The sequence below is a fragment of the Arvicanthis niloticus genome, chromosome 28, assembly GCF_011762505.2.
Source record: "Arvicanthis niloticus isolate mArvNil1 chromosome 28, mArvNil1.pat.X, whole genome shotgun sequence".
NCBI classification, from domain to species: domain Eukaryota; kingdom Metazoa; phylum Chordata; class Mammalia; order Rodentia; family Muridae; genus Arvicanthis; species Arvicanthis niloticus.
In genome coordinates, this window is record NC_133436.1 from 3,979,885 (window position 1) to 4,003,493 (window position 23,609).

At 49.5% G+C, this 23,609-nt stretch overlaps 1 protein-coding gene across 7 annotated transcripts in view; it reads right to left on the reverse strand.

Moving 5' to 3' along the window:
* Window positions 1-5,374: 5,374 nt before the first annotated feature.
* Rps6ka2 (ribosomal protein S6 kinase A2) overlaps window positions 5,375-23,609 on the reverse strand; it is a 281,111-nt gene continuing 262,876 nt past the window's right edge. For all 7 annotated transcript variants that reach the window (XM_076926602.1, XM_076926604.1, XM_076926605.1 and 4 more), the window contains 7 exons: window positions 19,024-19,113; window positions 17,201-17,359; window positions 15,309-15,470; window positions 12,923-12,999; window positions 12,104-12,221; window positions 9,156-9,293; window positions 5,375-8,392 (listed from right to left, as the gene is read on the reverse strand). In XM_076926602.1, the coding sequence (XP_076782717.1) occupies window positions 8,267-8,392; window positions 9,156-9,293; window positions 12,104-12,221; window positions 12,923-12,999; window positions 15,309-15,470; window positions 17,201-17,359; window positions 19,024-19,113 (870 nt within the window). In that variant the 3' untranslated portion in view covers window positions 5,375-8,266. The remainder of the gene's footprint in view (window positions 8,393-9,155; window positions 9,294-12,103; window positions 12,222-12,922; window positions 13,000-15,308; window positions 15,471-17,200; window positions 17,360-19,023; window positions 19,114-23,609) is intronic.

Here is a 23,609-nt window from a genome sequence, read left to right on the forward strand (position 1 = left end):
ACCTGGCTGTTGCCAGGTAACTGTGGAGGTAGAGTTTAGACAGAATACTAACACCCAGTAATTGTCAAAGCCAAATATAATAACCATAGTCTGAGCCTCATTTATTTGTAAGCTGGTGGGGGGGTGGGTAAGCTTAAGTTGTTGGTACTACAGTCGCTGGTTTAAAGGTCATGTGGCTTCCCCTTGGCTTGTGACACACGCTTGCTGTCTTAGTTTTGTTTCTGTGGATGTGCTAAGGCACCCTGATGACAAAAGTATCAAGGGAAAGGGCTCCTGTGGCCCACAGTTCCAGGTGACAGTCATTGCTGCAGGTCAGGTGCAGGAGGCTCAAGTAGCTCTTCAGGTCATGCATAGTCAGCAGAGAGCAGTGAGTTGCTGTGTGCTCGCTGGCAAACGGCTGGACGTCTTTTCATTTATCCCACACCCCAACCCTAAAAGCGATGCCACTGACCCAACTAAGAAAATCCCCAACAGGCTTGCCCACAGGCCAATCTAATCTAGACAATTTATTTGTTCAGTGAGACTCCCTACTCAAGCAGATTGTGTCGATTGACAATTAAAACTAACCATCCCATGCCCCAGCTGAGTTGCAGGTCATAGAGACACAGACTGCGGTTCCTCCTGGGTAACAGCAAGACAGGAAGAGCCCAGAGTGAAACTGAAGAATGAAAAATTATAAAAATCATTTTTTATAGAATATATACATATATAGATGCTTTTTAAGTTCTTTTAGGGACATGGAAACTTTTCTCTGAAACAAGCCAGGCCAGTTTCAGGAACTGGTTGTAAAGAATGAAAGTCATTCGGGTGGTAAAAACACAATGACAGGGCTGTGGCTCTACGGCTGGAGCTAGTGAGAAATAGTTAATAGATAGTTGACAAGGTAGGACAGTGATATGGTAAAACCACATTTTTGAGAAGAATGAGTGTGCAGAGTGATTTTCACATGACTCTAGATCATTTGGGCTGGATTCCTCTAAAATGTTCCACTGTTCTTGGTTACCCCTCCCTCCCTTGGTCTTCCCAGTGCTATGTTCAAAATTTGTAAAACAACCAATCATGTGTAACCGCGCGAAAATGCAACCATTCATGTGTAACCGCACGAAAATGCCTTCCTTTCCCCACCCCATGCTATAAAAGACCCCTTAGCCCTGACACTCGAGGCCAAACCTTGCTCTTCAGAGACAGAGCTTGTGGTTTGACCGCCGGCCAATTTCCCTAATAAACCTCTGCTGATTGCATCCAGGTATGGTTTCTTGTGATCTTTGAGTGGTCATGATTTCCTGAGACTTGAAGAAGGGTCTCCCGAGTATGGGGGTCTTCAAAACACAGGAGAATATTTTCCACAGAGATTTGCAAACTGTTTAAGAAAACTTCTGTGGTTGATGGCAAAGAAAGAAAGAAAGAAAGAAAGAAAGAAAGAAAGAAAGAAAGAAAGAAAGAAAGAAAGAGAGAGAGAAAACAGTTTCTAACAATCCACCTGTGCAGGTCTATCGTGAGATTTCCGATCCTCAGCTTCTCCCAGTACACACCATCAGAGCAAGATCCCATGTTCTGCTCAGAACTCGGGTCCAGGCTGTTGAAGGAACCAGAAGCAAACACTGGCTGGCAGTGTCCCCTGGGGGCTCTGTTTAGCTCAGTGCCTGGCTTCTAAGAGGAGTTACCAAAGGAAACAAACTGGAGAAACCTATAATTACCCGCAGGGTTGAGCAGGTAAGTGTCAAGGATGTGTTCTTACTGCCCTCTAGTGTCATATTTTAGCAACTGCCTTCAAACGACTTGCATGAGGCATGGTGGCCATGTTTCCAGAAAGAGATCTACTTAGGGGTTAAGGACTCCAACACTCCCCTGGAATGGTGGTGGGGGGTGGGGGTGGGGGTGGGGGAATGTGTATTGGGAGCATGTGGAGTTAGTCATGCCCTACATCAGGGGGCAGGGTGGAAGGCACTTTCCAGGTACTGGTTCCTCAGAAGCCAAGCGGCCATATTTGGGCAGCCTGTCCCGACCCCTACACCTACGGTGAATGGCAGCAGTTGAGGGTCAGCTGTGAGATAGGGAGACTCATCCATGTGACCTTAGCTTTGTCCCTGTCCCACACGGTAAACAGGGGATGTTCTGTTTGAAAAGGGCTTGGAGACCATTTGTGTTTGGGGCTGGGGGCTGTAGTGTCTTATTATTTCTCCTCTTTGAGACAAACTCTCCTGCACAGCCCAGGCTGTCCTGAAGCCCAAGGTCCTCTATAAGCTCACACCACCATGTCCACTACTACCTTGTGGCATGACATGGCTCCTGAGAGTTCAGAGATCAAACCTGGAGAGTGCTCCTGTTTGAGTGCTCCTGTCTGGTGCTGAGGACTTCATGGCTTTGGAATGCTTGGGAGGGTTTCTGGATTTGGATGGCAGTGCCCTATAACTGGACTCCTGTTATTGATAGTGCAGTTCAGATGATTCAGGTTTTGGTGAGGAGTCTAATCCTGACCTTGGATAAATGAAGTTAAACATTCTTTTCTTCTGAGGGCATACTCCCCTTTTCAGCTACAAGTCAGGACCAAGAAGCAAATCCTGCTGAATCCAGTCTCTGGGTCCCTAGTTTTCATCTCGGGCATGGGGTGTGGCAACCCTTGGGGTCAGTCCAGTCTGCCTGTGGCCAGGGTTTCCAATTGTACCACAAGTCCCATACTCTGGGGCAGAGCACAGGAGGACCAAGGCCAGTGGCAGACTGGAACCCACTCCCACCCTGCACTTCCTCCCAAGCTGCTGAAGCTGGTGTTGCAGTAAGAACTGGTTTCTTGCCTGAGCTCGTGTGGGATGAAAAGAACACGTGGACAATGCTCTCTCTGCCCGTTTACCCATCTTTCCTCACCGAAGCAGAGTGACAAACATCCACACTGGACAGACAATGCCACATGGACCTGTTTGTCAATTCTACATTTCGCTGTTTTTATCTCAAGTCTTGCTCAGGTTGGCCTTAAACTCTTGGGCTCAGGTGATTCTCCTGCCTCAGGATCTCAAGTGGCTGGGACTACATGCTGGTGTCATTATTTTTATCTTAGATCACGGTTTCTAGGCATGAAAGGGGGTCAGGTAGATAAGAGGCTAAAGGTGCTGAGTCTGCTGTTGGAAGAGCTGGTCCAGAACGTGGTTTGCGCTCTGGTTCCTCAGCTACCCCAATACCCAGCAGCTCCCTCTGCTCTCCACCCCTCCCCTGCAATCTGGCCCCCTCCCTCTCTGTATCTCACTCACTGGGTGATTGTTTTGCCCTCTCCTTGATAACAGGTGCTTATTTCTTGAGAGTTAGAACCACGTTTATGATAAAGCAGACAGAACTCCCAGGTCAGGTGACTTTTGCATCATGTGACCTGCAAGAGCCTCACCCTGGGTCACTCTGGGTATGACTGTCCAGTAGTGTCTGGTCTGCTTTGCAGATGAGAGTTATTCATTATGTGGGGAAGAGCATGGGCCTTAACTACTAGAATCCCTGATCCCCAAATTAGGTGACTCTTCAGTCCCAGAGTGAGGTGGGCCACTCTGAGAAGACTTGATTTCAGCAGTTGATGCCCTGTTTAGGACAATTACTTGAGCTTTGAGAAAAGTGGTCCCCAGAGCCAAGTCTGCAGATGGCTATTTGCGATGCTTTGGAGGTGGGTGCTGCTTCGATGCGGCTGAGCTGAGAAGGGCAGATGTCTTGACAAAATAACACAAGAAACAGTGACAGCCCAGGACAAGCCCACCTTCTCCCAAGCTCAGCAGACCCATAGGGAAACTTTTCTGATGGGAATGCAGAGTTACCTGCTGGGGCAGAGGAAGGGGTGGTGGTGGCAAATCTCTTGGCCTCTTATATGTTGCGATCACAGTTGCTTTGATTCTTAACTAACTTCCCAGGGACACCTGCGGAGTGGACAGCACTGACTTGTCTCTATGCAAGGGCAGGTGAGCTACCTGTCCAGTGTCTTTCTTTATAGGCAATGCTCACTTCAGTGTTAATTATGGGTGGATTTGCTTATAGCCCCTCCCAGGGGCCCTGGGATTGCTGAAAATACAGGGTTCATGTTATTGTTAGCTGTGTGGTCCCTTCTCCAGTGGTTATGAGTCTTTGTTAGCATCTTCAGAACTGGCAGGCTCACTTGTTCACTTGTAAGTAGGGCCAAGGCCAAAACACCATAATTCTTCACACCTGATTCCTCCAACCTAGAAAACACAGAGGCCCACAGCTGGAAACACACCCACACTTGGCTGTGTGGGACTCGGGCCGGTGGGATAAAGCTGTTCTCCTCATCCCACTCCCATCCCCCATCCCTAGAACCCTGGATGGCAGGCTGGGAGACAAAGAAGAGTTAGTGAAGACTGGACCAGGGGAGCAGATGATTTTTCCATGTGTTTTATGTATCTCGTGAGCACGCCCTGAGAGACAGGAGCTGGTTTCCTGTGCCTCTGCTGTCATGCTGAAATCTCTTCAGGGGGCCCTGGTATTCCTGCCTGCTCAGAGCTATAACAGGGTCAGAAAAATCTGCTCTGTGGTGCACAGCCTGGCACATAGGCTTTTATGACAGCCAAGCATACATCTGTGTTTGTGTGGTACATGCAGGACATGGTGCAGGGCATGCAGAGATTGCCTATTGACACAAAGTCCCTAGGAATTCACTGAGAACTTAGGTCAAAGAGTCAAAGACTAACAGTGTAGGTTCATTTTTTTACCTAATTTAAGGAAGGCAGGACCCATGAGGTCAGGGGACAAAGTAACTCTTCGTCACCTGTTTGATGCACAGCATGTCACTGCTCCCAGCTTAACACGGGAGAGCACATTGCATACATGTAGATTACACACACTTAAAGGTGTTCATATATAAATGTGCATACATACATATATATATATGCACACTCCCTTGCATTTATGCAAATATGCCCCAACTCATACCTCTCTACACATGAATGCAAACATTCAATACATACATTATGATCCCATGTGCACATGTTCTCATACATTCATGTGTATGCATTTTATATATAACTGCTCCTCCGCACACATGCTCTGAAATTGTAGTGGATGGTATTCTGACTCATTTCCCCACGAGGTGTACATATACAAAGGCACACAGACACATTTACACAAGATTCTAAGGTGGACAGATCCTGCTATTCCAAATTGCCAATGCAGACGCGCATGTATGCGCGCGCGCGCGCGCACACACACACACACACACACACACACACACACACGTGCACGCATGTCACAATGCTGTGCCTCCCCGTCCAGTGGCAGCAGAGGTTCAAGGTGACCCGCAGTCAGAGGAAGAGACAGAACTAGGGAGGGGTCCGTGAACTGTTGTCAGTAGCAATGTAGAAAGTGCAAAGGATCTCATTATTCCAGAAAAATATTACACTTCATAAAATCCATGTTTATTCAAAAAATCTCATGGGACAGTTTGGAAAGATAATAAATATCTGTACAGTGGCCGCCCGTCTCGAACACAGACAGAGTGTGAACGTGGAGGGAGCTGTAAACGGAACTGCTGAGCATGGAAACGCAGTGCGGGGTGGGAGCGGGGTGGACAGGTACATTTCACCTGCACAGATGAGCCATACTGGCTTCCCCTTCCACCTGTCCCTGCCACATAGGGACCACAGAGTCCTTTTCCACTCTAGGTGTCTTACAGTCTTGTGGGTGGTGAAGGGCGGCAAAACGTGTCAGAGAGAATGAAGAGTCACGGTGTATTTCCCCCTGTGCTTGAGAGAAGCAGTACAAGGTAGGGGAAATCCGAAAGGGCAGCTTAGGGAGGAACACCATTTAATAAGGAATACTGTCAACATTAGATACCATCAGGAAAATCCTCACTTAAAAAGCCAAACAATATCCAAAGGTCAGTGCACACAGGTAGTTCAAAATCACACACATTTCAACCGTAGGACAGGGTACTAGGACAGGGGATGTTCACGGCTTACCTGCCATTGACTCTGGGGAAGAGAATTTGACAAGCACCCCACACCCGCCTCATTCAGTGGGGCCACTCATCATGTCCTCAGCCTGAACAGAACAAGAGTTGCCAGTGGGACAGCCCAGAAGTGGCTACTGGGGATGGGTAAAGGAGTCCCATGATGTAGGCTGGGCTTTACCATGACAAATTCTGTAGCTACGCAAGTAGGCAGTTGTGTAGAGAATACAGGGCCTTTCGTCCTGTTGGGTAAAGGGTCACAGGTCACAGGACAGGTAAACACTGGGGACACGGGGTTACACGCCACAGCCGCCTGCTGATGCACTGAAGACTTTAAAGAACGGAGATTAAAATAATCCTGTCACGTGCTCCTCAGGCTGACTCCACAAGATATTTCAAGTATCAAGCACTGGGTGAGGGTGGGAATGTGGGGTACTCCATGCTCAGTAGAGCAAGGCTGGGCCAGCATCCTTTTCAGACACTTCAAGGATACATTTGGTGTGACGGTCTCCTCCATTCCTTTGGCAAGAGTAGGTGAGTGTAAGGCAGATAACCTGGCTTTACTGAAGGAGGTGATGGGACCATGTGACCATGAGGGGGGCACGCCATGCTCGCCTCTTCAGCCACGCCTTGGTCTTTCTTTTCATCAGAACATATACGCTTAAAGCTGCAAACAAAGCCAGCCTGAAGCTGTGAGCGGCCAGAGTGTGGATGCATGCCAGAGAGGCCCTCAGAGGGCGCCAGGCTCCAGCTCATTTCCAAGAGGACAGAATCTGTCACTAAGACTACCCACTGTACTTTCCCTCTAGATTTCTATCAAGAAACGGAAGTTTTCCAACCTAGAACATTAAAAGGGAGGAGATCTCAGCCTTGGGCAGAGAGAGTCCCACCGAGAAAGCACGAGAACATTCCTAGGGACACTTAAAATGGCGCAGAGTCTGTCCCCGCTCCACAATTCTCAAACAGAACAGAGTCTAGAGGAGTAATTAAAGCTTGTGAAATACATTTACATTTTGAGGTCTGAAATGATTAGGCTTGAGCAAAGGAATTATGTTCCGAACATTCCACTGGGGCAGGAGTTGGAGAAGCAGTCATGATCCACCTGTGGTCTTCCCAGTGCAAGCCCACTGTGACCATCAGACACCTATACCTACTGGGCGGAGGGGCTGCCTCTCAGACTGGCAGAACCCGAGCCACAGTGGAGTGTCCTCTGACCTGAGTCCACTGTCTGCAGCAGCCCCTAAAGAGACTGCAGGACATACAATCCCTCCTCTGGGACCATGTGGGAAGGGTCTCACTCGGTTACTCTGCATGAAGAGTGTGCACAGACAGCCTGGTCAATGTAACTACTGCTCCCTGCGCAGACCACAGCCTGAAAATACAGGTTAGACAACAGAAACACAAGATGCAACACAGGACCACGGTGTCTACGAAGCCAACAACTTGTCCTGGTACCTTCTGCCTCTCTAAGGCCAAGGGGCTTAGGTGCCTTTCCTGTCCTCAGTCAGGCTAAGAAAAACAGAGAGTGAATACACCACCTCAGGTCAACATGTGCAGGGCTGCCAACAACTAGCAATGGCAGAACCCCACTCCAGTGTTGCTGGGGCCATAGGGTTAGGGGGCAGCAGTGCAGTGGGTACTGGCTCTGCTGGCAATTCCCTGGGGCTCCTGTCTCAACCAACACAAATCAGGCTCTCACATCAACTCAGCCATCTTAGTCTCTTGGGTTGGTTGCCTTCATCCTGCCAAGTCACTGACAGAGTCGGGAGAGGTTACCCATGTCCCTTGTGAACCAGAGTGGGGTGAGGGGCACTCTTTGGGTGATTGTGGACAGAACCAGGATTTAAGCTGGATGCCTTCACACAGCTGCTGGTGTCACCAGAACATCCAGGGGCATCCAGCTCTTCCAGAGTGGATCTGCAGTCTCCTGGCAGGGACCGTGCACTAACACTCTCAGAGAGACAGTGAGTGGGACACGTAGGTGGCATCAGGATGGTAAAAGAGCTCTGCTTTGAGCATAAGCCGTGACATGGAGACACCAAGAGCCCTGAGGGAGCCCAGGGAGGCTCCAGCAGGGTGCTATGAGGTGACAGATTCATTTGGTTTCACTCAGGAGGAGAGGAGAGCGGGCGGCGAGGTCGGCGCAGCAAGGCTCAGACATCCTGGGCAGGACCCTTTCCAGGCCTGCAGAGGAAACAGAGAGACAGCCAAGGCCAGATCCATCTTTGTGCTGGACTCGCAGTCACTGAAGTGCCCGTGAACAGGACCCGTATCTGGCGTCTGTGAGCCTGAGAGGACGTTGGGCAGGGAGGCGGAGGCTGGAGACTTGGCTGGCCACTACAACCTGGTAGACGTGAGTCTCTTCATGCCTCTGCGTTGGGCCAAGCTAGATGAGAGCACAGGCTCCAGCCTCGGTGCCTGTGGGGTCCTGTTCAGAGCAAAGTAGGTGGCCGCCATGGCGCCCTGTAGGAGGAAAGGAAGGCAGGTGAGCACGGTGCCCAGCCACTCTTGAATAGGAAGCTAGAGCCACAGGACCTGGAGAGACTCAGTTTACCCCCTTGTAAAGCAGGGAAGACCCTCCTCCAGGATTACTGGTGCGCTGAAGATAACGGCTATGCTGCAATGCCTACCACACAATCAGCCCACACGGTAGCCCAGGCTCAGCTGGGGCTTGTGCTTTAGGAGTATTTTCCTGGGAAGATAATGGGGTCATCTTACTGCTGACAGGAGGGCAGATGTGTTCTGGGACCAGCTGGGACCCCAGAAATTCACTATCAATGATTCTTAGCCTCTGCTACTCTGAAGCAGTATGGACTAACCTGGGCGTCCAGGCCCGTCTTGGTGTAGATACAACCGGGACCTGCCTTCTAACAGGACTGGCTTGACTACATGTACTTATTAGAAGGGTGGTCCAGCCTGGACCTTGGGTCCACCTGGCAGGTGGAAGCTGCTCTAAACAGTAGTTGGGAGCACAAAGCGGACTTTTACAGACTTCTGGTCCAGAACTGAAGGCCCTGGAGCATTGGCCTGTACAGCCATGGTACCAGACACCACCCCTACACCAAAGCTGTCAATCAAACACAATTTATGCATGTGATAAAGTGACACCTATGTGCCTATACCTGGTGACCTTACATGCTACAGTTTCTTCCCACCCATGGTGAGGCACTGCCTTGCCTTGCTCCAGGATCCCAAGCCCACTCTCAGGACTCTGGCCACGAGGTACCTTCACTAGGTGGACATCCTGTCTGCTAAGCTGGTTTTGGGATAGGTACTCTCTGTTCACGATCCATGGATGCTTCAACACTTGAACCGCTGTTAGGCGTTGCTGGGGGTCCACATGGAGCATCCTGGACACGACATCCTGAGAGGGGTACAAAGAGAAGGACTGTGGTGTTGGGCTGGCCAGAAAAGACCCAGTAGAACACAACTGCAACTCTGAGGTGAGTCCTTGCATATCTGGGTCAAATGACTTCTAGGTCTATGGGTCTGGAATGTATCTTAAGTGTGGATGATTACCGACTTAGTGGTAGATGGAAAGTTTATGTTTCACTGAAGATTTTATTGCAGAGGTATTTCAAATGTTACATGGCACAACCAGCTGTTGAAATACTATTTTAATGAAAACAACCACCTTCCACAAACACAAGAAATACCACAACAGTGTCCTTCTACCAAGACTTCAGTGATGCTGGAACAAGTCTGTCCTGGAAGCACAGATGCACCTGGTCTCCAGTGTCCACATAAAAGTAATGAGACACTGTCTGTTCAAGGTCTCAGCACTGTGACGTGGTGTCACAGCGCACGCAGGACGTAGATAAAAGCATGCTGTCGGGGCTAGTGGGGGGTATTCTGTGGCAGAGCACTTGCCTGGAGTTATAGTTTGAAATGGCAAACTATAACTCCATAGGCTCATGTACTACAGCCCAGGTCACCAGGTGTTAGTGCTATGTTGGGAGATTCTGGAAAGTGGCGCCACCTGGAGGAAGTGGGTCACTGGGACACTTCCTGTCTCTGCTTTTCTTCTGGCTCTGACACCTGTTTCTACTGCCATAATGTGCTGACTAAGCACCTGAGGCCGAATGACCATGGGCGGAGCTGTCCAAGACCGAGAGCTGAAATAAACCCTTCCTAAATTGTTTAGGGCAGGAGTTTTGGTCAGAGCACAGAGAAAACTAACACACTCAGCAAGCGAGGCCATGGCTTTGATTTCTAGCACCACAGAAGAATTTTGAACCGAAGTATGGCAAACTCAGAACCATGCCATCACAGGTTTGTATGAGACGGGAGGGTGGAAGGATCTGCTGTGTGGAGAGTGAGGGAAGGAAGGGGGACAGGAGAATGAGGAGGAGGAGAGGTTACCGCATGGGGAGAGGCGGTACTGAGGATGAGAGGCGCCATCAAGGTCTCAGGGGCAGCAGAGCCTAGCACCTCCACCATACCCCATCACCAGGGCAGCAGTTTTGATCATGCACTGTTGCGTGGGCTTATTCTCGTCCCTTCTCTCTGCTCAGACAGGGAACCTCTGTCCAGGTGTGAGGCTTAGCTGTGGGAACCAAAGCTAAGACATTTCCCACAGTCACTGAGACAATGTGTAGGTACATGGGAAGGAGCAGCTGGGTGGTAGGGTTCAACACATGGGATATGCTCCCCAAAGACCTTTATCACCGGCATATCACCTCCACCAGGACCTCCACCAAATTCACTACCATCACCTCTGCCATCACCTCCATCAGGACCTCCACATCCATATTCTTTATCACCCTCCACTGTCATCTCAATGGTTAACTTCGACATTGTCACCTCAGCCACCACCCCACCCTCTAAACCATCAACTCCCCCACCTCTGTGTGTGTGTGTGTGTTGTATGTATGTGACATGTAGGGATGAATGTATGGTGGGTGTGTATGTGGGAAGTGTGTATAGTGTGTGGGGTGTGTGTACGTATGTGTGTACGTGGTGTGTGGCATGCAACCGCACCTGTATGAATGTGTACAGAGGCCAGAGGAGGATGTTAAGTGTCCTGTTTATCTCTTTCTGCCTTATTTCCTTGCTGCTTTCTCACTGAACCTGAAACTATGTTGGCAGTCAGCAAATTCCAGTGAGCCTTCTGTCTCCTCACCAAGCCCTGGAGTGAAAGGCACACATTTGGTGCCTCTCTTTTGCGTTTGGGTATTGGGTATTCAAACTAGCACTCCTACCTACTGAATGTCTCCCCAGACTGACAACTCCTTCTAGTTCATCCCCCAAAGCTGGCCATGACCCCAACTGTCCATGATCCTAGGTGTCCTGTCCATCACCCAGCTGTCTATGGTCCCAGCTGCCACTTCTACCATCGTCCACAGTCTCATCCCCTCCTCTGTGACCTCTGCTTTCTGTAGAGTACCATTGCTCCAACCGGCCCGAGGTCACACAGCAATGGTGAGAGCAGATCTTGACTCAGAGCCCTGCCTTCTCCTGAATAACTTTTATAGTAACCCAGAAGAGAGGGTGTAGCACAGCTTGCCAAGGTTAGACTGCCATCTACTTATTTTCAGTATTGGAAAGAGTCTAGCACCTCTACCATATAGCCCATCACTACCTTCCCCAGGACCCCCACAACCATATTCATTGCAAGCACCAAGGGTGCTTAACCACTAACCCACAGCCTCAGCCCTGCAGTATATTATTTTACTAGACCATAATTTGATGATAGCAGACTAGAGTCTGACAGACAGTAGAGTGAAGCTGGTGACTGAACTCAGTGACTTTAAAGTACATTCAGGGTGATCACCCGGGAAACAGCTCCACAGAGGAGGCGCTTTGGCAGCAGAGGGTTCTGCATTTACTCTGCAGGATCCCCTCTTTCCCAGGGTCCCTAGCTGCCAGCCACTCTGTAAACCTCAGGCTTGGAGGCCTGCTCACAGCAGCCAGTTCCCTCAGCACCACCAGTCTCTGACCCTCTTGACCTACGTTCACATTTGCCTACATCTTCTGTTAGTTCTCTTCCTCGGCAGAGAGGAACATTAACATCAAAATCTTTCCATTAAAAAATAATGTGTGAACTCCTCCGAGAATAAAAGTCTATAAGGTTCATAATGTTTGTATGGGTGGCATTTCCAGGTTCTTCACAAACAATATTCCTGTTGCAGAACCTCCTGCAGAGGAGGTATGACTACTAGGACGAATACTCACTTTTGCTGCATCAGATATGGAGTCCCAGTTCCCCCCAGAAAGGGCATACTTCCCACTGCCAATCCTCGCCAGAATCTCCTCGGGGGTATCGTCTGGCCCATTGGCAAAAGGGGTGAACCTGTGTGGGGAAAGGATTAATACACTGAGCTCCCAGCTCCACACCAGTGCTTTCTACTGAGGGGACAATGTCTCTCTCTTTCTTTCCTGAGTCCAGGGCTCATGCCAGGGCATGTGCATGTCCTAATACCAGGCCACCTTCCTCGGTTGGTCAATGCCACAAGTCAACATGATGGACAGGGAAGTCCTCTCAGTTTGAGTGTGCATCCTTTCTGGGCCCTTCCAGGTCTCACTGGTACCAGGATGGTAAGGGGTCTGCCTGAAGAGAGGTTCAGTGCCAGGAACCTGGGGTGTGAAGTCTGAGGGACCCATGAGCTGGTCTACCACCAAGTCTTGGCTCTCGGACAGACTGATTCTTGAATTTACAAAGGTTACTCATCATGGATGTCAAGTGAGTCCTGGTCCACAACCCTGACACAAGTCAGGCACACAAGAGCACAAACCTCTCAGGAAGAAATGCCTGGTGTTCAAGAGATTGGTTCAGGTGGTAGAGGGAAGGTGGGCAGGTAGGCAAAAGGCCTGAACGTTTTGTTTGTAGTCTGAGTTTATGGAGGCCACATAGCTAACTATCCTTGTCCTTTCATTATCCAGCAGGGTTTGAATATTCACCCTAACCCAGATGGCTTGGTATCTGTTTACACCCAAGCACCAGAGAGGTGGGGTGAAGCCTTCAGACCTGATGCTAAGAATATCCTCCATTACCCAGCCAACATGGTGTATAGCAGGATTCCCAAGCTCCAGACATCACACGCTGCATCGTAGCCTTGCCGCTTCAGGACCTGGAGGGGGAATAGGTAGGGTCAGGATTGCTCTGGACAGCTCCACTTCAGAGTAGGCTTTGCTAAGTGAATGGGAAGCGGGCAGGGTGGTATCATCTGCTGGGCTCGGGTAGCACTACCTTCCATGTTGTCACATGGGCCCCGCAGGGACAGAGGAGTGAGACACAGCCCTCGCCTGACTCACGGTTTTAAGAGGTTTTGTCTGCACTTTATCATATTGGCCACGTTTAGAGGTACCATTCAATGAACATTCATGGTACAGTTTGGCCATCCTCCAGAACCCTGTTTCCCAAACTAAAACTTGGTCCTTGTTAAGTACTAATTCCCTACTGGCCAACCCAGTCCCTGATGACCCCACTCAATGTTTTATATAAATCTGGCCTCCTGAAGAACCCCATGTAAGTGCAACCAACAGTGTTGGCCTGGAGCTCACGGTACAAAGAGGAATGACCTTAAATCCTTCTGTCTCCACCTCTCCAGCGCTCGGATAAGAATGCACCACTATGCCTGGTTTACGGGGTACTGAGGATTGAGCCCAGGGCTTCATGAATGCCAGACACACACTGTAGCAACTACACCCAGAGAGCCTCCTCTGCTTCTGTCTAATGTGACTGCCTTGTTTTACTGAGTTGTGTCCGTCCTGAGCCCTTTCCTCGGGGTCCATTCACGCTGTGGCAGGAATCAGTTCTTGGCGTTCGAGGGATGACTAACATTCTGGTAGGTGCACACACATATCTTGTTTATCAGTCAGTGGCGGATACTTGGGCTGCTGTAAATAATCTTGGTATACACAAGGATGGACAGACATATTTAATTCTTGAGGGTGCGTACCTAGAAGTGGAATTGCTGAATTATAGTTTGAGATGAGGTCTTATCATGCTGGCTGAGCCCCTTACCCTCCTACCTCAGCCTCCCAGAGAGTTCCTGCAGATAACAAGTACCCAACATGTCTTAATTAAACATTATGAAGAATTATAATGAGTCATCCTGCCACACATATGTACACAGAGTATTTGTTGGCTATGTTCATATTTGGGTGACGGTGACGAGCCCAGTCTATAGTCATGGATCACTGTAGACAACTGTGTTGGCCTGAACGAGGTATTATAACTGTGTTCTGTTTCTTCCCAGGCGAGATCGAGGGACCTGCTCTCTTCACTGCCCTTATGTGCCATTATGTGCCCTGATGTAAGATGGGTATCACATGTTGAATGAAGTACACACGTCTAAGTCCATGGCTGAGTGACCTCCCAGAGTCATGTAAATACTGAGTTAGCTTTTGTTCCCTAAATCTATGAGTTGAGGGTGCTTACACACACTCTGTCAGTACTAACAACACCCAAGAGGTACAATTAGAGCTTCAGACCAGCCATGTCCAAGAGAATAAAGGCTGCTCACACGCAGCCCCTGCATAACTTGAGACGTCTCAGTCACAGCAGTGTCTTTCTTAGGACTCAGAGCAGATCTGACCGGTCTACTCGGAAGGCCCCACACAGGGTCAAAAGTGCTTTTCATGCCTGAGCCTGTCCTGACAATGTCAGTCACACCGGCCCCTGCCACTACCACTGTGGCCCACTTCCCCATCAGTTCGCACAAGAAGCCAGACTCATCATCACTGCACAGTGAGCGGAACCTATTGGGATTGGCCTCGGGACGCTGACAATAGAGACAAGGCTGGGCTTCTGTGATCCTGTGAGGTGTGGAGTGGGGAGCAGAGTGGTTCCCTTGCACACATGTGAGCATTCAGCTGCACACTGCTGTGAGACCCCAGTATTTTCTGGGGATGGATGCTGACTTGTCTTCCAGGAAACCCTTGAGCAGTGGTTCTCAACCTGTGAGTTGTGACCCTTTGGGGGTTAAATGACTCTTTGACAAGGGTCACCTAAGATCATCAGAAAACAGACATTTACATTACGATTCGTAACAGCAGCAAAACCAGCTATGAAGTGGTGACAAAAATAATGCTATGGTTGGGCGTCGCCACCTAATGAGGAGCTGCCTTAAAGGGTCGCAGCATCAGGAAAGCTGAGAGTCACTGCTGTATACAAGAATCATGACGCACCAGTACCATTTAACTTTTTCCAATGGGAAATAAGATACTCAAGGTGACTGAGTAGGATTGGCTGGTTCCGGAGCCACTGTGCTCTCTCTCCTCCCTCCACAGCAGGCTTGCCTTCATCTTTTGAGGATGCTTCTGAGCTCACTGTGCTACCCCAGTGTCCAGAGCTCTCTAGTTACTGTGGTAACAGGGAAGGCTGCTTTCCTCAGCCTGGTGAATCTGTCTTCCCTGGGTTTGGGGGACTATGTACCTCAGGAGCCACGAAGTTTGCAGTATAGCAGGGGGTCATGAGCAGCCCATTCTCCGCTCGCAGCTGTTTGGCAAACCCAAAGTCACAGATTCGGATAGATTCGGGGTTCCCAGACTCATCCATGTACAGAATGTTACTTGGTTTCAGATCCCGATGAACAACCTGGAAGGCAGAAAGCATTAGTCACAGCTGAGGAGAGAGAAGGAGGGTGTGCAGGAGGCAAGAGCCACCTGGGAGCTGAGTACTAGGACAGGTCCCACGGCAGGAGGAAAAGTCTGTGTTCTTCTGAGGGGCTACCCTGTCTTGTTCACCCATGCTGGTCACTCAGAGCCAAGTACCCTGTGAAGACTGTGTGCCTGCCTTCACACAGAAGGACTACATGACCGAATAAACACATTCTTACCAGAAACACAGGAGGAGCTGCTGGCATTATGCCACAGCAGGGCCTGTGACAGGCAGCTCTGGCTACAGAGATGAAAAGGTTCCTGTGCTTTATATTCACGGGGGCGGGGGGGATTTGGGGGAATCCCAGGCATGGGCCATTTGTCACAGGTGGATCGCTGTCACAGGCATACTGACTCCTGGCAGCAGAGGAAGGGGCTCAGGGCTGCACAGACTCCACCTGCACCATCCAAGACACTTCAAGTATGTCCCACTGTTACAGTGACAGCTGTCACAACAGAAGGGCCAGCAATCCCTCAAAACAGAGAAGCTATTCAGGATGCAAAGTGAGGCCTTCTGAAGAGACAGAAGGCCCCCTGTGCAGACATGTGGTGTGCCTTCACGAGGCCTGGAACCTGAACATCCCAACTGTCCTCTTGCGGAGCGATGGCAGGCTCTGCTAGGAAGAGTGAAGTGACACACGTGGGCAACCAGGCCTGGCTTCCAGACACTGATGGCAGGCTACAGGAGAGTGGAAGACTTGTCTCCATCCCTTACTTCCCCTCATTAGCCAGAAGAATGTCTGGGAAACTCACACTCAGGATACTGCTAGAATCTGGCTATTGGGAAACTGTGTTGTAGAACTCCTGGATCTCAAGAAGACACATGAAGAGGGCCCACTGTGAGATCTGGCAAGATCTGGCAAGCCTGTGGACACAGCTGGCCCAAGCCTGCTTTATGAGGAATTCTGAGAAGGGGGGACGGACCAGATGCAAGGGTGGAGTGAAGGACGGGGGAAAGGAAAGATGGAGGCACACAGTGGAGTAAAGGATGGGAGAAGACTGAAGGAGAAGATAGCCACACAGGATGGAAGTGAGGATGAAGGAGAAGGATGTGGGACGGATGGGGGTAAGGGAGGAAGGAAGAAAAGATGCAGAAAGTATATTTTGCTAGGCTCCGTCCTCAAGACTTAGAATGTGGTCTGAGTTCTACAGTGCGGCCTTGATGGGTCCTTAACCAGCCCGTGCTTGGTCTCCTAAGACATACAAAGTACAGGGCCCAGACCTCAGAAGTGAGTTCACGAAGAACCTGGAGCGGCCTGGGCCCGGGCCAACTGTTACCCTTCCTGTTTAGCTTTACGTATCACAAGTAATGAAAATGCTAAATCCCTCTTTATCAAGGCCAGAGCATCGAATTTTCTTTGCTAAGACGGGTTCACACAATTTATTAACTTGGTTCCCGTATGTACCAAGTGTTCACATGACTTTAGACCCATAAAGGGTTGCAGATCACACCAGGGCAAATATCACTTGGGTACACTGACTCTTTAGAGATGATAGAGTTACAGGAAAGCCCTGCCCTTCTGTCTGCCTACAGGCAAGGTGTCAGTTTATAAAGGTCTCCCACTCCTGCATCCACAGCTCTGTGGCTCCTCCACGGTCTTCTATCTATTTTCCTGCTGAGTCATCTGCTGCCCAGAAGCTGGTCCACCGGCCTGGCCTGGGTCTTACCCCTTGGGAGTGCAGGTAATCCATGGTCCTGGCAATGGTATAGAGCACGTCACTGGCCTCACGCTCTGAGAAGCACCGCTGACGAAGGATGCGGTCCAGCAGCTCCCCGCCTCGCATGAGCTCCATCACCAGGTATACGTATTTGCCGTCATCGTAGACCTGGAAGTCAAGGGGAAGTGCACAAAACCTCAGCCGTCTGCATAGCGCCATGGCTGCCCTCCTCAGGTAGGAGCAAAGGCTCCAAATGGGATGTTGGAAGAGAAGCCAGGGACTGGTTCCCTAGGAGGAAGATCAAGCTGTTTGACAATTGCAAACCGGCGAGTAGCCATTCCCGCCACACAGAAGTGGCTCTTCTTAGGAAGGTTTCAGCTTTGACATCTTGGGGAAGGAGGAGGCTGAGCCATGGGATACACAGGGGTGGAGAAGGGTTGCTTTGCTGGGATATGCCGTATCGTGATGCTGCCATCTCTGAGTGGTAGGCACTCAGAGAAACGTGACTGCAGTGACAACACTCCCCCAGGACACTGCTTCTCAGCTATCATCGTGCATATAGTTTCAGAGGTCAAGTCAGAGCATATGTTCTGGCTCTGTAGGTCTGTGGGATGGGACACGGCTCTAAGAAAGACACAGATTTTGCCTGCACTAGCTTTCAACTCGGTTTAAAAGTGAAAAACAAAAATCAAACCCTAGCTACTTTTGTGCCCTACACGTATGTCGATCACACGTATATATGGAGATCACACATGTATCTTCCCTGTACATACAGAGATCACACATGTATCTCAGTCACCACGTGCATGCGAGCCCGAGGGTGCCCAAGCTCTGGGAAGAGTGTAAATGAGGCGGCGGGCCTAAATGCTTATTTTTATCCCAGTGATAATAATTTAATCAACGAATTTCCAGAACAAGCTACTAAAATAACTTACCTGACTTTGACCTGGGTAAAAGGTGTGAAGCTGATTCTGCTGTGTTTGTTTTGGGCTTATGAATCCTACTGCTCTATTTTGAAGGTGGGAAGATGATGCTGTCTCAGACCTGGGCCGCTCACTTCCGTCAGTGCAGAAGGGAGCTCTCAGTGTGTGGACGAGCTGGCTTGGGTTCTGAGTCTTAACATGTAAACCAAGAATGCAGAGTCAGAGTACCATGCTTGTATAGTGAGGTATCTGAGACCCCCAGGAGGTGAAGCTGGCTCCATCAAAGCTTTTGAGTATGAGCCAGTCGCTGCCTATGCTTCCTGGCACTGAGCTCTATTCTGTGAGGGGGGCTGACCAAGCTACACTGAGGTAGACCCAGGGACTACTCCAAGAGCTAAGTGCAAGAAGAGGAATTTTTGTCTCTCCCCAACCCCAGAGATGCCCTTGAGGCTTCCTGGGGTAGAGTGACCTTGCATACTGGCTTGTTGCAGCTAACTCCTGCTCCAATCCCCTTGTCATGGAAGGCCCAAAGGAGACTGTAAAAATCTCTACAACTAGGGCCACCCTGTACGTGTCAGCCAGGAGTGACGCAATGACAAGGAATAGACTCCTATTATGATGAACACAGATGGGTCATTTTATGCTTGTCCCTGGCATGGTTGGGGAGAGTGGGGGACTATCCAGAGGTATGCATACACCCAGTTATATGTGTATATGCACCCAAGTTAGGATGGTCAGCCAGGAAAGCACCAGAGACTCCTGGGTGGTAGGTGTCTAACACATGTAATCCTGTTCATGTTGAAGATGGACAACATGAGAGACCCTGTACTATGCATATATGCATACGGTAGGATTTTTGTGTCAGTTGAAGTAAGAGGTTGAGGTGGGGCTGCTACCAGCAGTACTTACATCTTTTAGGGTGATGATGTTGGGGTGCTGGCCATACCGCAGGAGGATCTCAATCTCCTCTGAGGGATCCCTTTTGCTCTTATCGATGATCTGAAGTACACACAGCAGGGAGTGGTGAGAGGTTTGCTGCCAGCCTTGCTGGACCATTGCATATAGAAAACTTGACGCTCCAGAGAGGCACAGCACAGCCGTCCCCCGCCCCCATAGTACTCAACCACGATCACTTAAAACTACTCAGAAATGTAGATCTAGTCTCTCCTGTCTCAGCTAGCAAAGAGTCCAATTAAAAAGAGGAAACCAGGTCAGTAATTCCTCCAGCTACCAGGGAGCATGTAACAGCAAGACTGCAAGTTATAGGACTGTCTGGGTGACTCTGAGACCCCCCACCTCAGAGTAAAAAGTTGAGAAGGAGGACTGTAGATAGGGATGTAGCTTGGTGGCAGAGCACACGGCTAGCATGTACAAGACAATCCCCAATACCACAAGAAAGAGGAGGACAACCCTCAGACATGAACCTCAAGATATCAAAAGGTCAGCAGGGCACGCATGGAGAGCTCACCCAGGCACTAGCAAGTAGCACAGCCTATTTCTGCCACTGAACTCTGGGAAGTTAAGTTCTCCCTCCTTCAAAGCGAGCCGCCAGTCACTGGGCACCTCTGCTTTGTCCAGGAAACTGCAGGCCAGCCACAAAATGATGTAAAGTAGCAGGTCCTCCTAGACAGATGCTGGAGGTTGAGCAGGCTGTATTTTCCTCAGGCCAACCAGACATCCCTTTCTTATTGAGTTCCTCCTCCTGCCCAATATCTTGCACAATATCTTGGAGTAGAATTGAGAGCTGTTTAATTCCAGAAAGATAGGTAGGTGCCTTCCCCTACCGTCCGCGGAAGCCGTGGAAAATCACATGCCTTTGAAACAGGAGTCCCTGTGCTACTTGATGGCTCTGATACCTCTGAGGGTGCCTTGCTGTTAGTGGGGTGAGCTGGTGGAGAGAGAGGATCCATGTGTATGGAATGGAGGGCACATATAGTGAAAACGGCTCATACATTCAGGAATGTTTCCTTGCGCCACCCCCCCAGAGCACCCTGTGCCCTGCACACTGGTTTGAAAGCCTGCCCACTCTAACTACTGTGGGTAACCCCTCCCCGGCATAGTCCCTTTGCGATACATCTACGAGCATAAACAATTTAGTGGCAGATGGATTTTTTTTTCTCAAAGGCATTTCATGATAAAGCTGTCCACTCCTAACATCCATCCGGTCTCCTCACAAAGGAGCTGGATGCAGAGTAACCAGAGGAAGGCTTCTGTCTACTGCCAGGATACTCTTCACGTTGGAAAAGCATCACAGGTGCGTCCTATGCCGCCATTTGTGTTAGAAGCAGAGAAGGAATGTGGTCAGACACGTGCGTTTCCCTGAGAATGCATAAGTAATTCTGAAAGGGAAGAGAAAAATCTTAATAACCTCAGCTTCCTGCAGAGAAGGAGCTGGAGCCATGGCTGGGAGGCCGTGAGGTTTCCTCCAGCATAGCTTTTGAATCTGGAACCGTGAGAATGCTATCTATTAAAATATTAAATGGGAGAACACCTTAATCATCATAAAAACACCCGGGGCTACAGATGCCCGATCTGTTTCTTCACTGTAGTGTATTTTACTCCTGTGTGTTCTTCTGATGTAAGTCATGAGAAAAATTCTGACAAAAGGTTATAAATACTTGCAAACAAATCCACTAGTAAAGACCTTAAGACCTCACTAACATTGACTACCACCTTAAGGCTGTAAGAAGAACCTATGTTCAACCAGGCAGCACACAGAAGCACACGGGGGCACACGCTGGTTAATGTTACAGCACAGCATGCTCCTGGGCATGAACCCTGTGTGCCATAATCTCACACTGAATACCATCTAATTGTTTGGTGGGAGTTGTAAGGCACCTCCATCAAATATGATCAGTGAGTGAGGTATTCTCTCAGCTGGCTGCTGCGTGGCTGAAGGGTATGCAAGAAGAGTTTCTGGAGGGGTGGTTTCTTGGGAGTGATGTAGTTGGATTTACTTCTAACCATGCTCTTGCTTGGCTCTCCTCTCCAGGCATTAGCTTGATAACAGAGACAACACAATCAAAGGCCAGAGGAAGGGGGAATCTTTCTGCTCTTCTTTTCACCAGGCAGAAGATGCACAGAAGGGCACTTGCCAGGCAGCATCCTGCCCAGCCAACCGCCCACCCCACCACAGGTGGATAAGCTCCCTGTGGTTGTGCTGTACAGCAACTACTTCTCATCCTCCTCAGAGAAGCTAAGCCAAGGTGTGCCTATTCCTGGAGCAAGTGTGGTTTCCACAATGGCTGGGGCAGGAAGACGGCTTTTCTTAGCAGGTGAAGCATGTTTGCTGGTGGCTGCTGCTGGCACACAAGAGTCTTTGCCGCCGTCCATGTGTGCGTTTCCCCCACATCTTCATTTTCCTTCTCTGTGTCCGTCTGTGTCCTTCCTTGTGTTTCTCAGGCTCCATCACTGAAGGGCTGTCTTTCCAGGTACTGAGCTACATGGCAGCTGGGTCTAAAGGCCGAAGTGTGTACTGCAGGGCAAGCAGGATGTACCCCTGCCCAGCGCCTCCTTCCATTTGTTGAAAGGGTCATACTTCATTGGGAGCGAGGCAAGTGGAGCATGTAATTACTTGAAAAAAAAAAAACTCTAACAGATATATTTCTCCTGTAAAATTAATTAAAGCAAATGACAAAGAAAAAGAACTCTGGTGTTTTCTCAATAGGAAAAAATTAAAATTTCCATGCCAATCCATCCTTCTAAAAATACAATCTCCGGGCCAAGCATCTGTTTAATTCCACTTCCTTTCTGGCTGACAAATTATATACACAGAATGAAGCTGAGTGCAGCCGTGCAAACGCTGCGGTACACGGATGACGTGATGTGAATCCAAACTCTGGGTCCTATGGGGAGTGAGGCCTGTCCTGTCCTGTCCTGGGCGTGGTGGCCACATCCTCTGTTGTAGTTAAAAATACGATGACATACAAGCACACACAATCATCCAATTGCTGACAGAAAAGCCAAAAACAGCTTGGGAACACTGGCTGTTGAGATGGTCATCTGTCTCTGCACAGAAGCCCGGGAACTCAGTGACAGGCCCAGGCCCTCGAGGCCCCAGCCTTCTTCTGGGGACTAGGAGCAGTCAGAGTTGTTGGGAGGAAATATGTGGGGGCTAAAGATATGTTGTTCTGGTTCAAGTAAATAGCCACACGTCTACTTGCCATGGAACTGAACTCAGCAGTCACATGTGGAACAGACAGGGGAGTGGGAGGGAGACGTCTTGGAAAGAAGAGAAGGTTCCAGAGAGCGAAGGATGGAATTGGAGCAAAAAATAACTAAACTCTTTTAAAAGCTTTAAGAGCATAGGGTGACACACACTTTGGAACGACTTTAAGGCTCCTTAATTTTTAACTTTCCATCTATTCCTTCAGTTGTGTACGTGTGCGGGTACCCACACAGCACAGAGCACAGGGAGCACGTGACGATCACATGACAGCTTGCTAGGGCTGGTCACCTCCTCCCACTGTGTGGGTCCTGGGATGGAACTCAGGTCATCAGGCTTGGCAGCGAGGGTTTTTATTTTTATCTGATCCAAGCTACACACATTTAATGACAGCACATGTGCGGCTGAGGGGAACGGTTGCTGCCGTCTAAGGAAGACACGCCTACCACTGACCAGGTTGACGTTTCCCCCAAAACTTCTCAGCCACAGGAGGGAATTGTTAGTAAAAAAAGTGTCAGTGCCTGAGCTGCGTGTGTGTGTGAGTGTGAGTAGTATGCAAGGGACAGGCCATGCGACATGTGTCTCTGCTGACCTCAGAGTTTTAGTTAATCCATGTGTTGAGGCTTCCGGTTCTGTGACCAGCGAGAAAAGATATGTCAGAGAAGCAAAGATGCAAGGCAGCTGGCTTCCTGAAGGAGAAATCAAGGGATCCGCAGGCAGTGTGCTCTCTGTTGAACAGTTTTCTGAATGCCGTATTAAGATGATCCTAACTTGAAGCACAGCGCTGGAGTGCTTCCCTCTTAACTGACCAAGCACTACGGTGTGTGAGCACAGACCTCTGTCTTCTACAGCTCAGTCTACTCCCAACACATGTCTGGCTTTCTTGAGTCCACAGACCTACAGAAAGGCCTGCGTAGGCTCTGCTCATCAGAGCAGACATCCACTGTGGTTATGGACTCAGGAAATGATGGACTGTTGGCTCTTTCATCTTCAAGGAAAACTCAATAATGGTTCAACCCTCACGGAAGTGGACATCTTGCTTCCCCCCCACACATGGCTTGTGCATGCTCCCAGGTGAAATGTGGATGCCTGTGTCTTGACAAGAAGCCATGGCTTTCCATGGTCCTATTCCTTCCAGTGAGGGTTAATTTAACCATTTTTTTTTTTTAAATGAATTATGGCCCAATGTAGCCTTAGAAAGGACAAGGGGAGTCCCTGCATCCCCACCACTTGCTTTGTCCAGGAAATTTCAAAGCTTTGAAAGAGAAGCTGGAAAGCCTGGCTCTTTCTTCACTGTTAACTAGAGACACAATGCCTAGCTTTTCTTCCC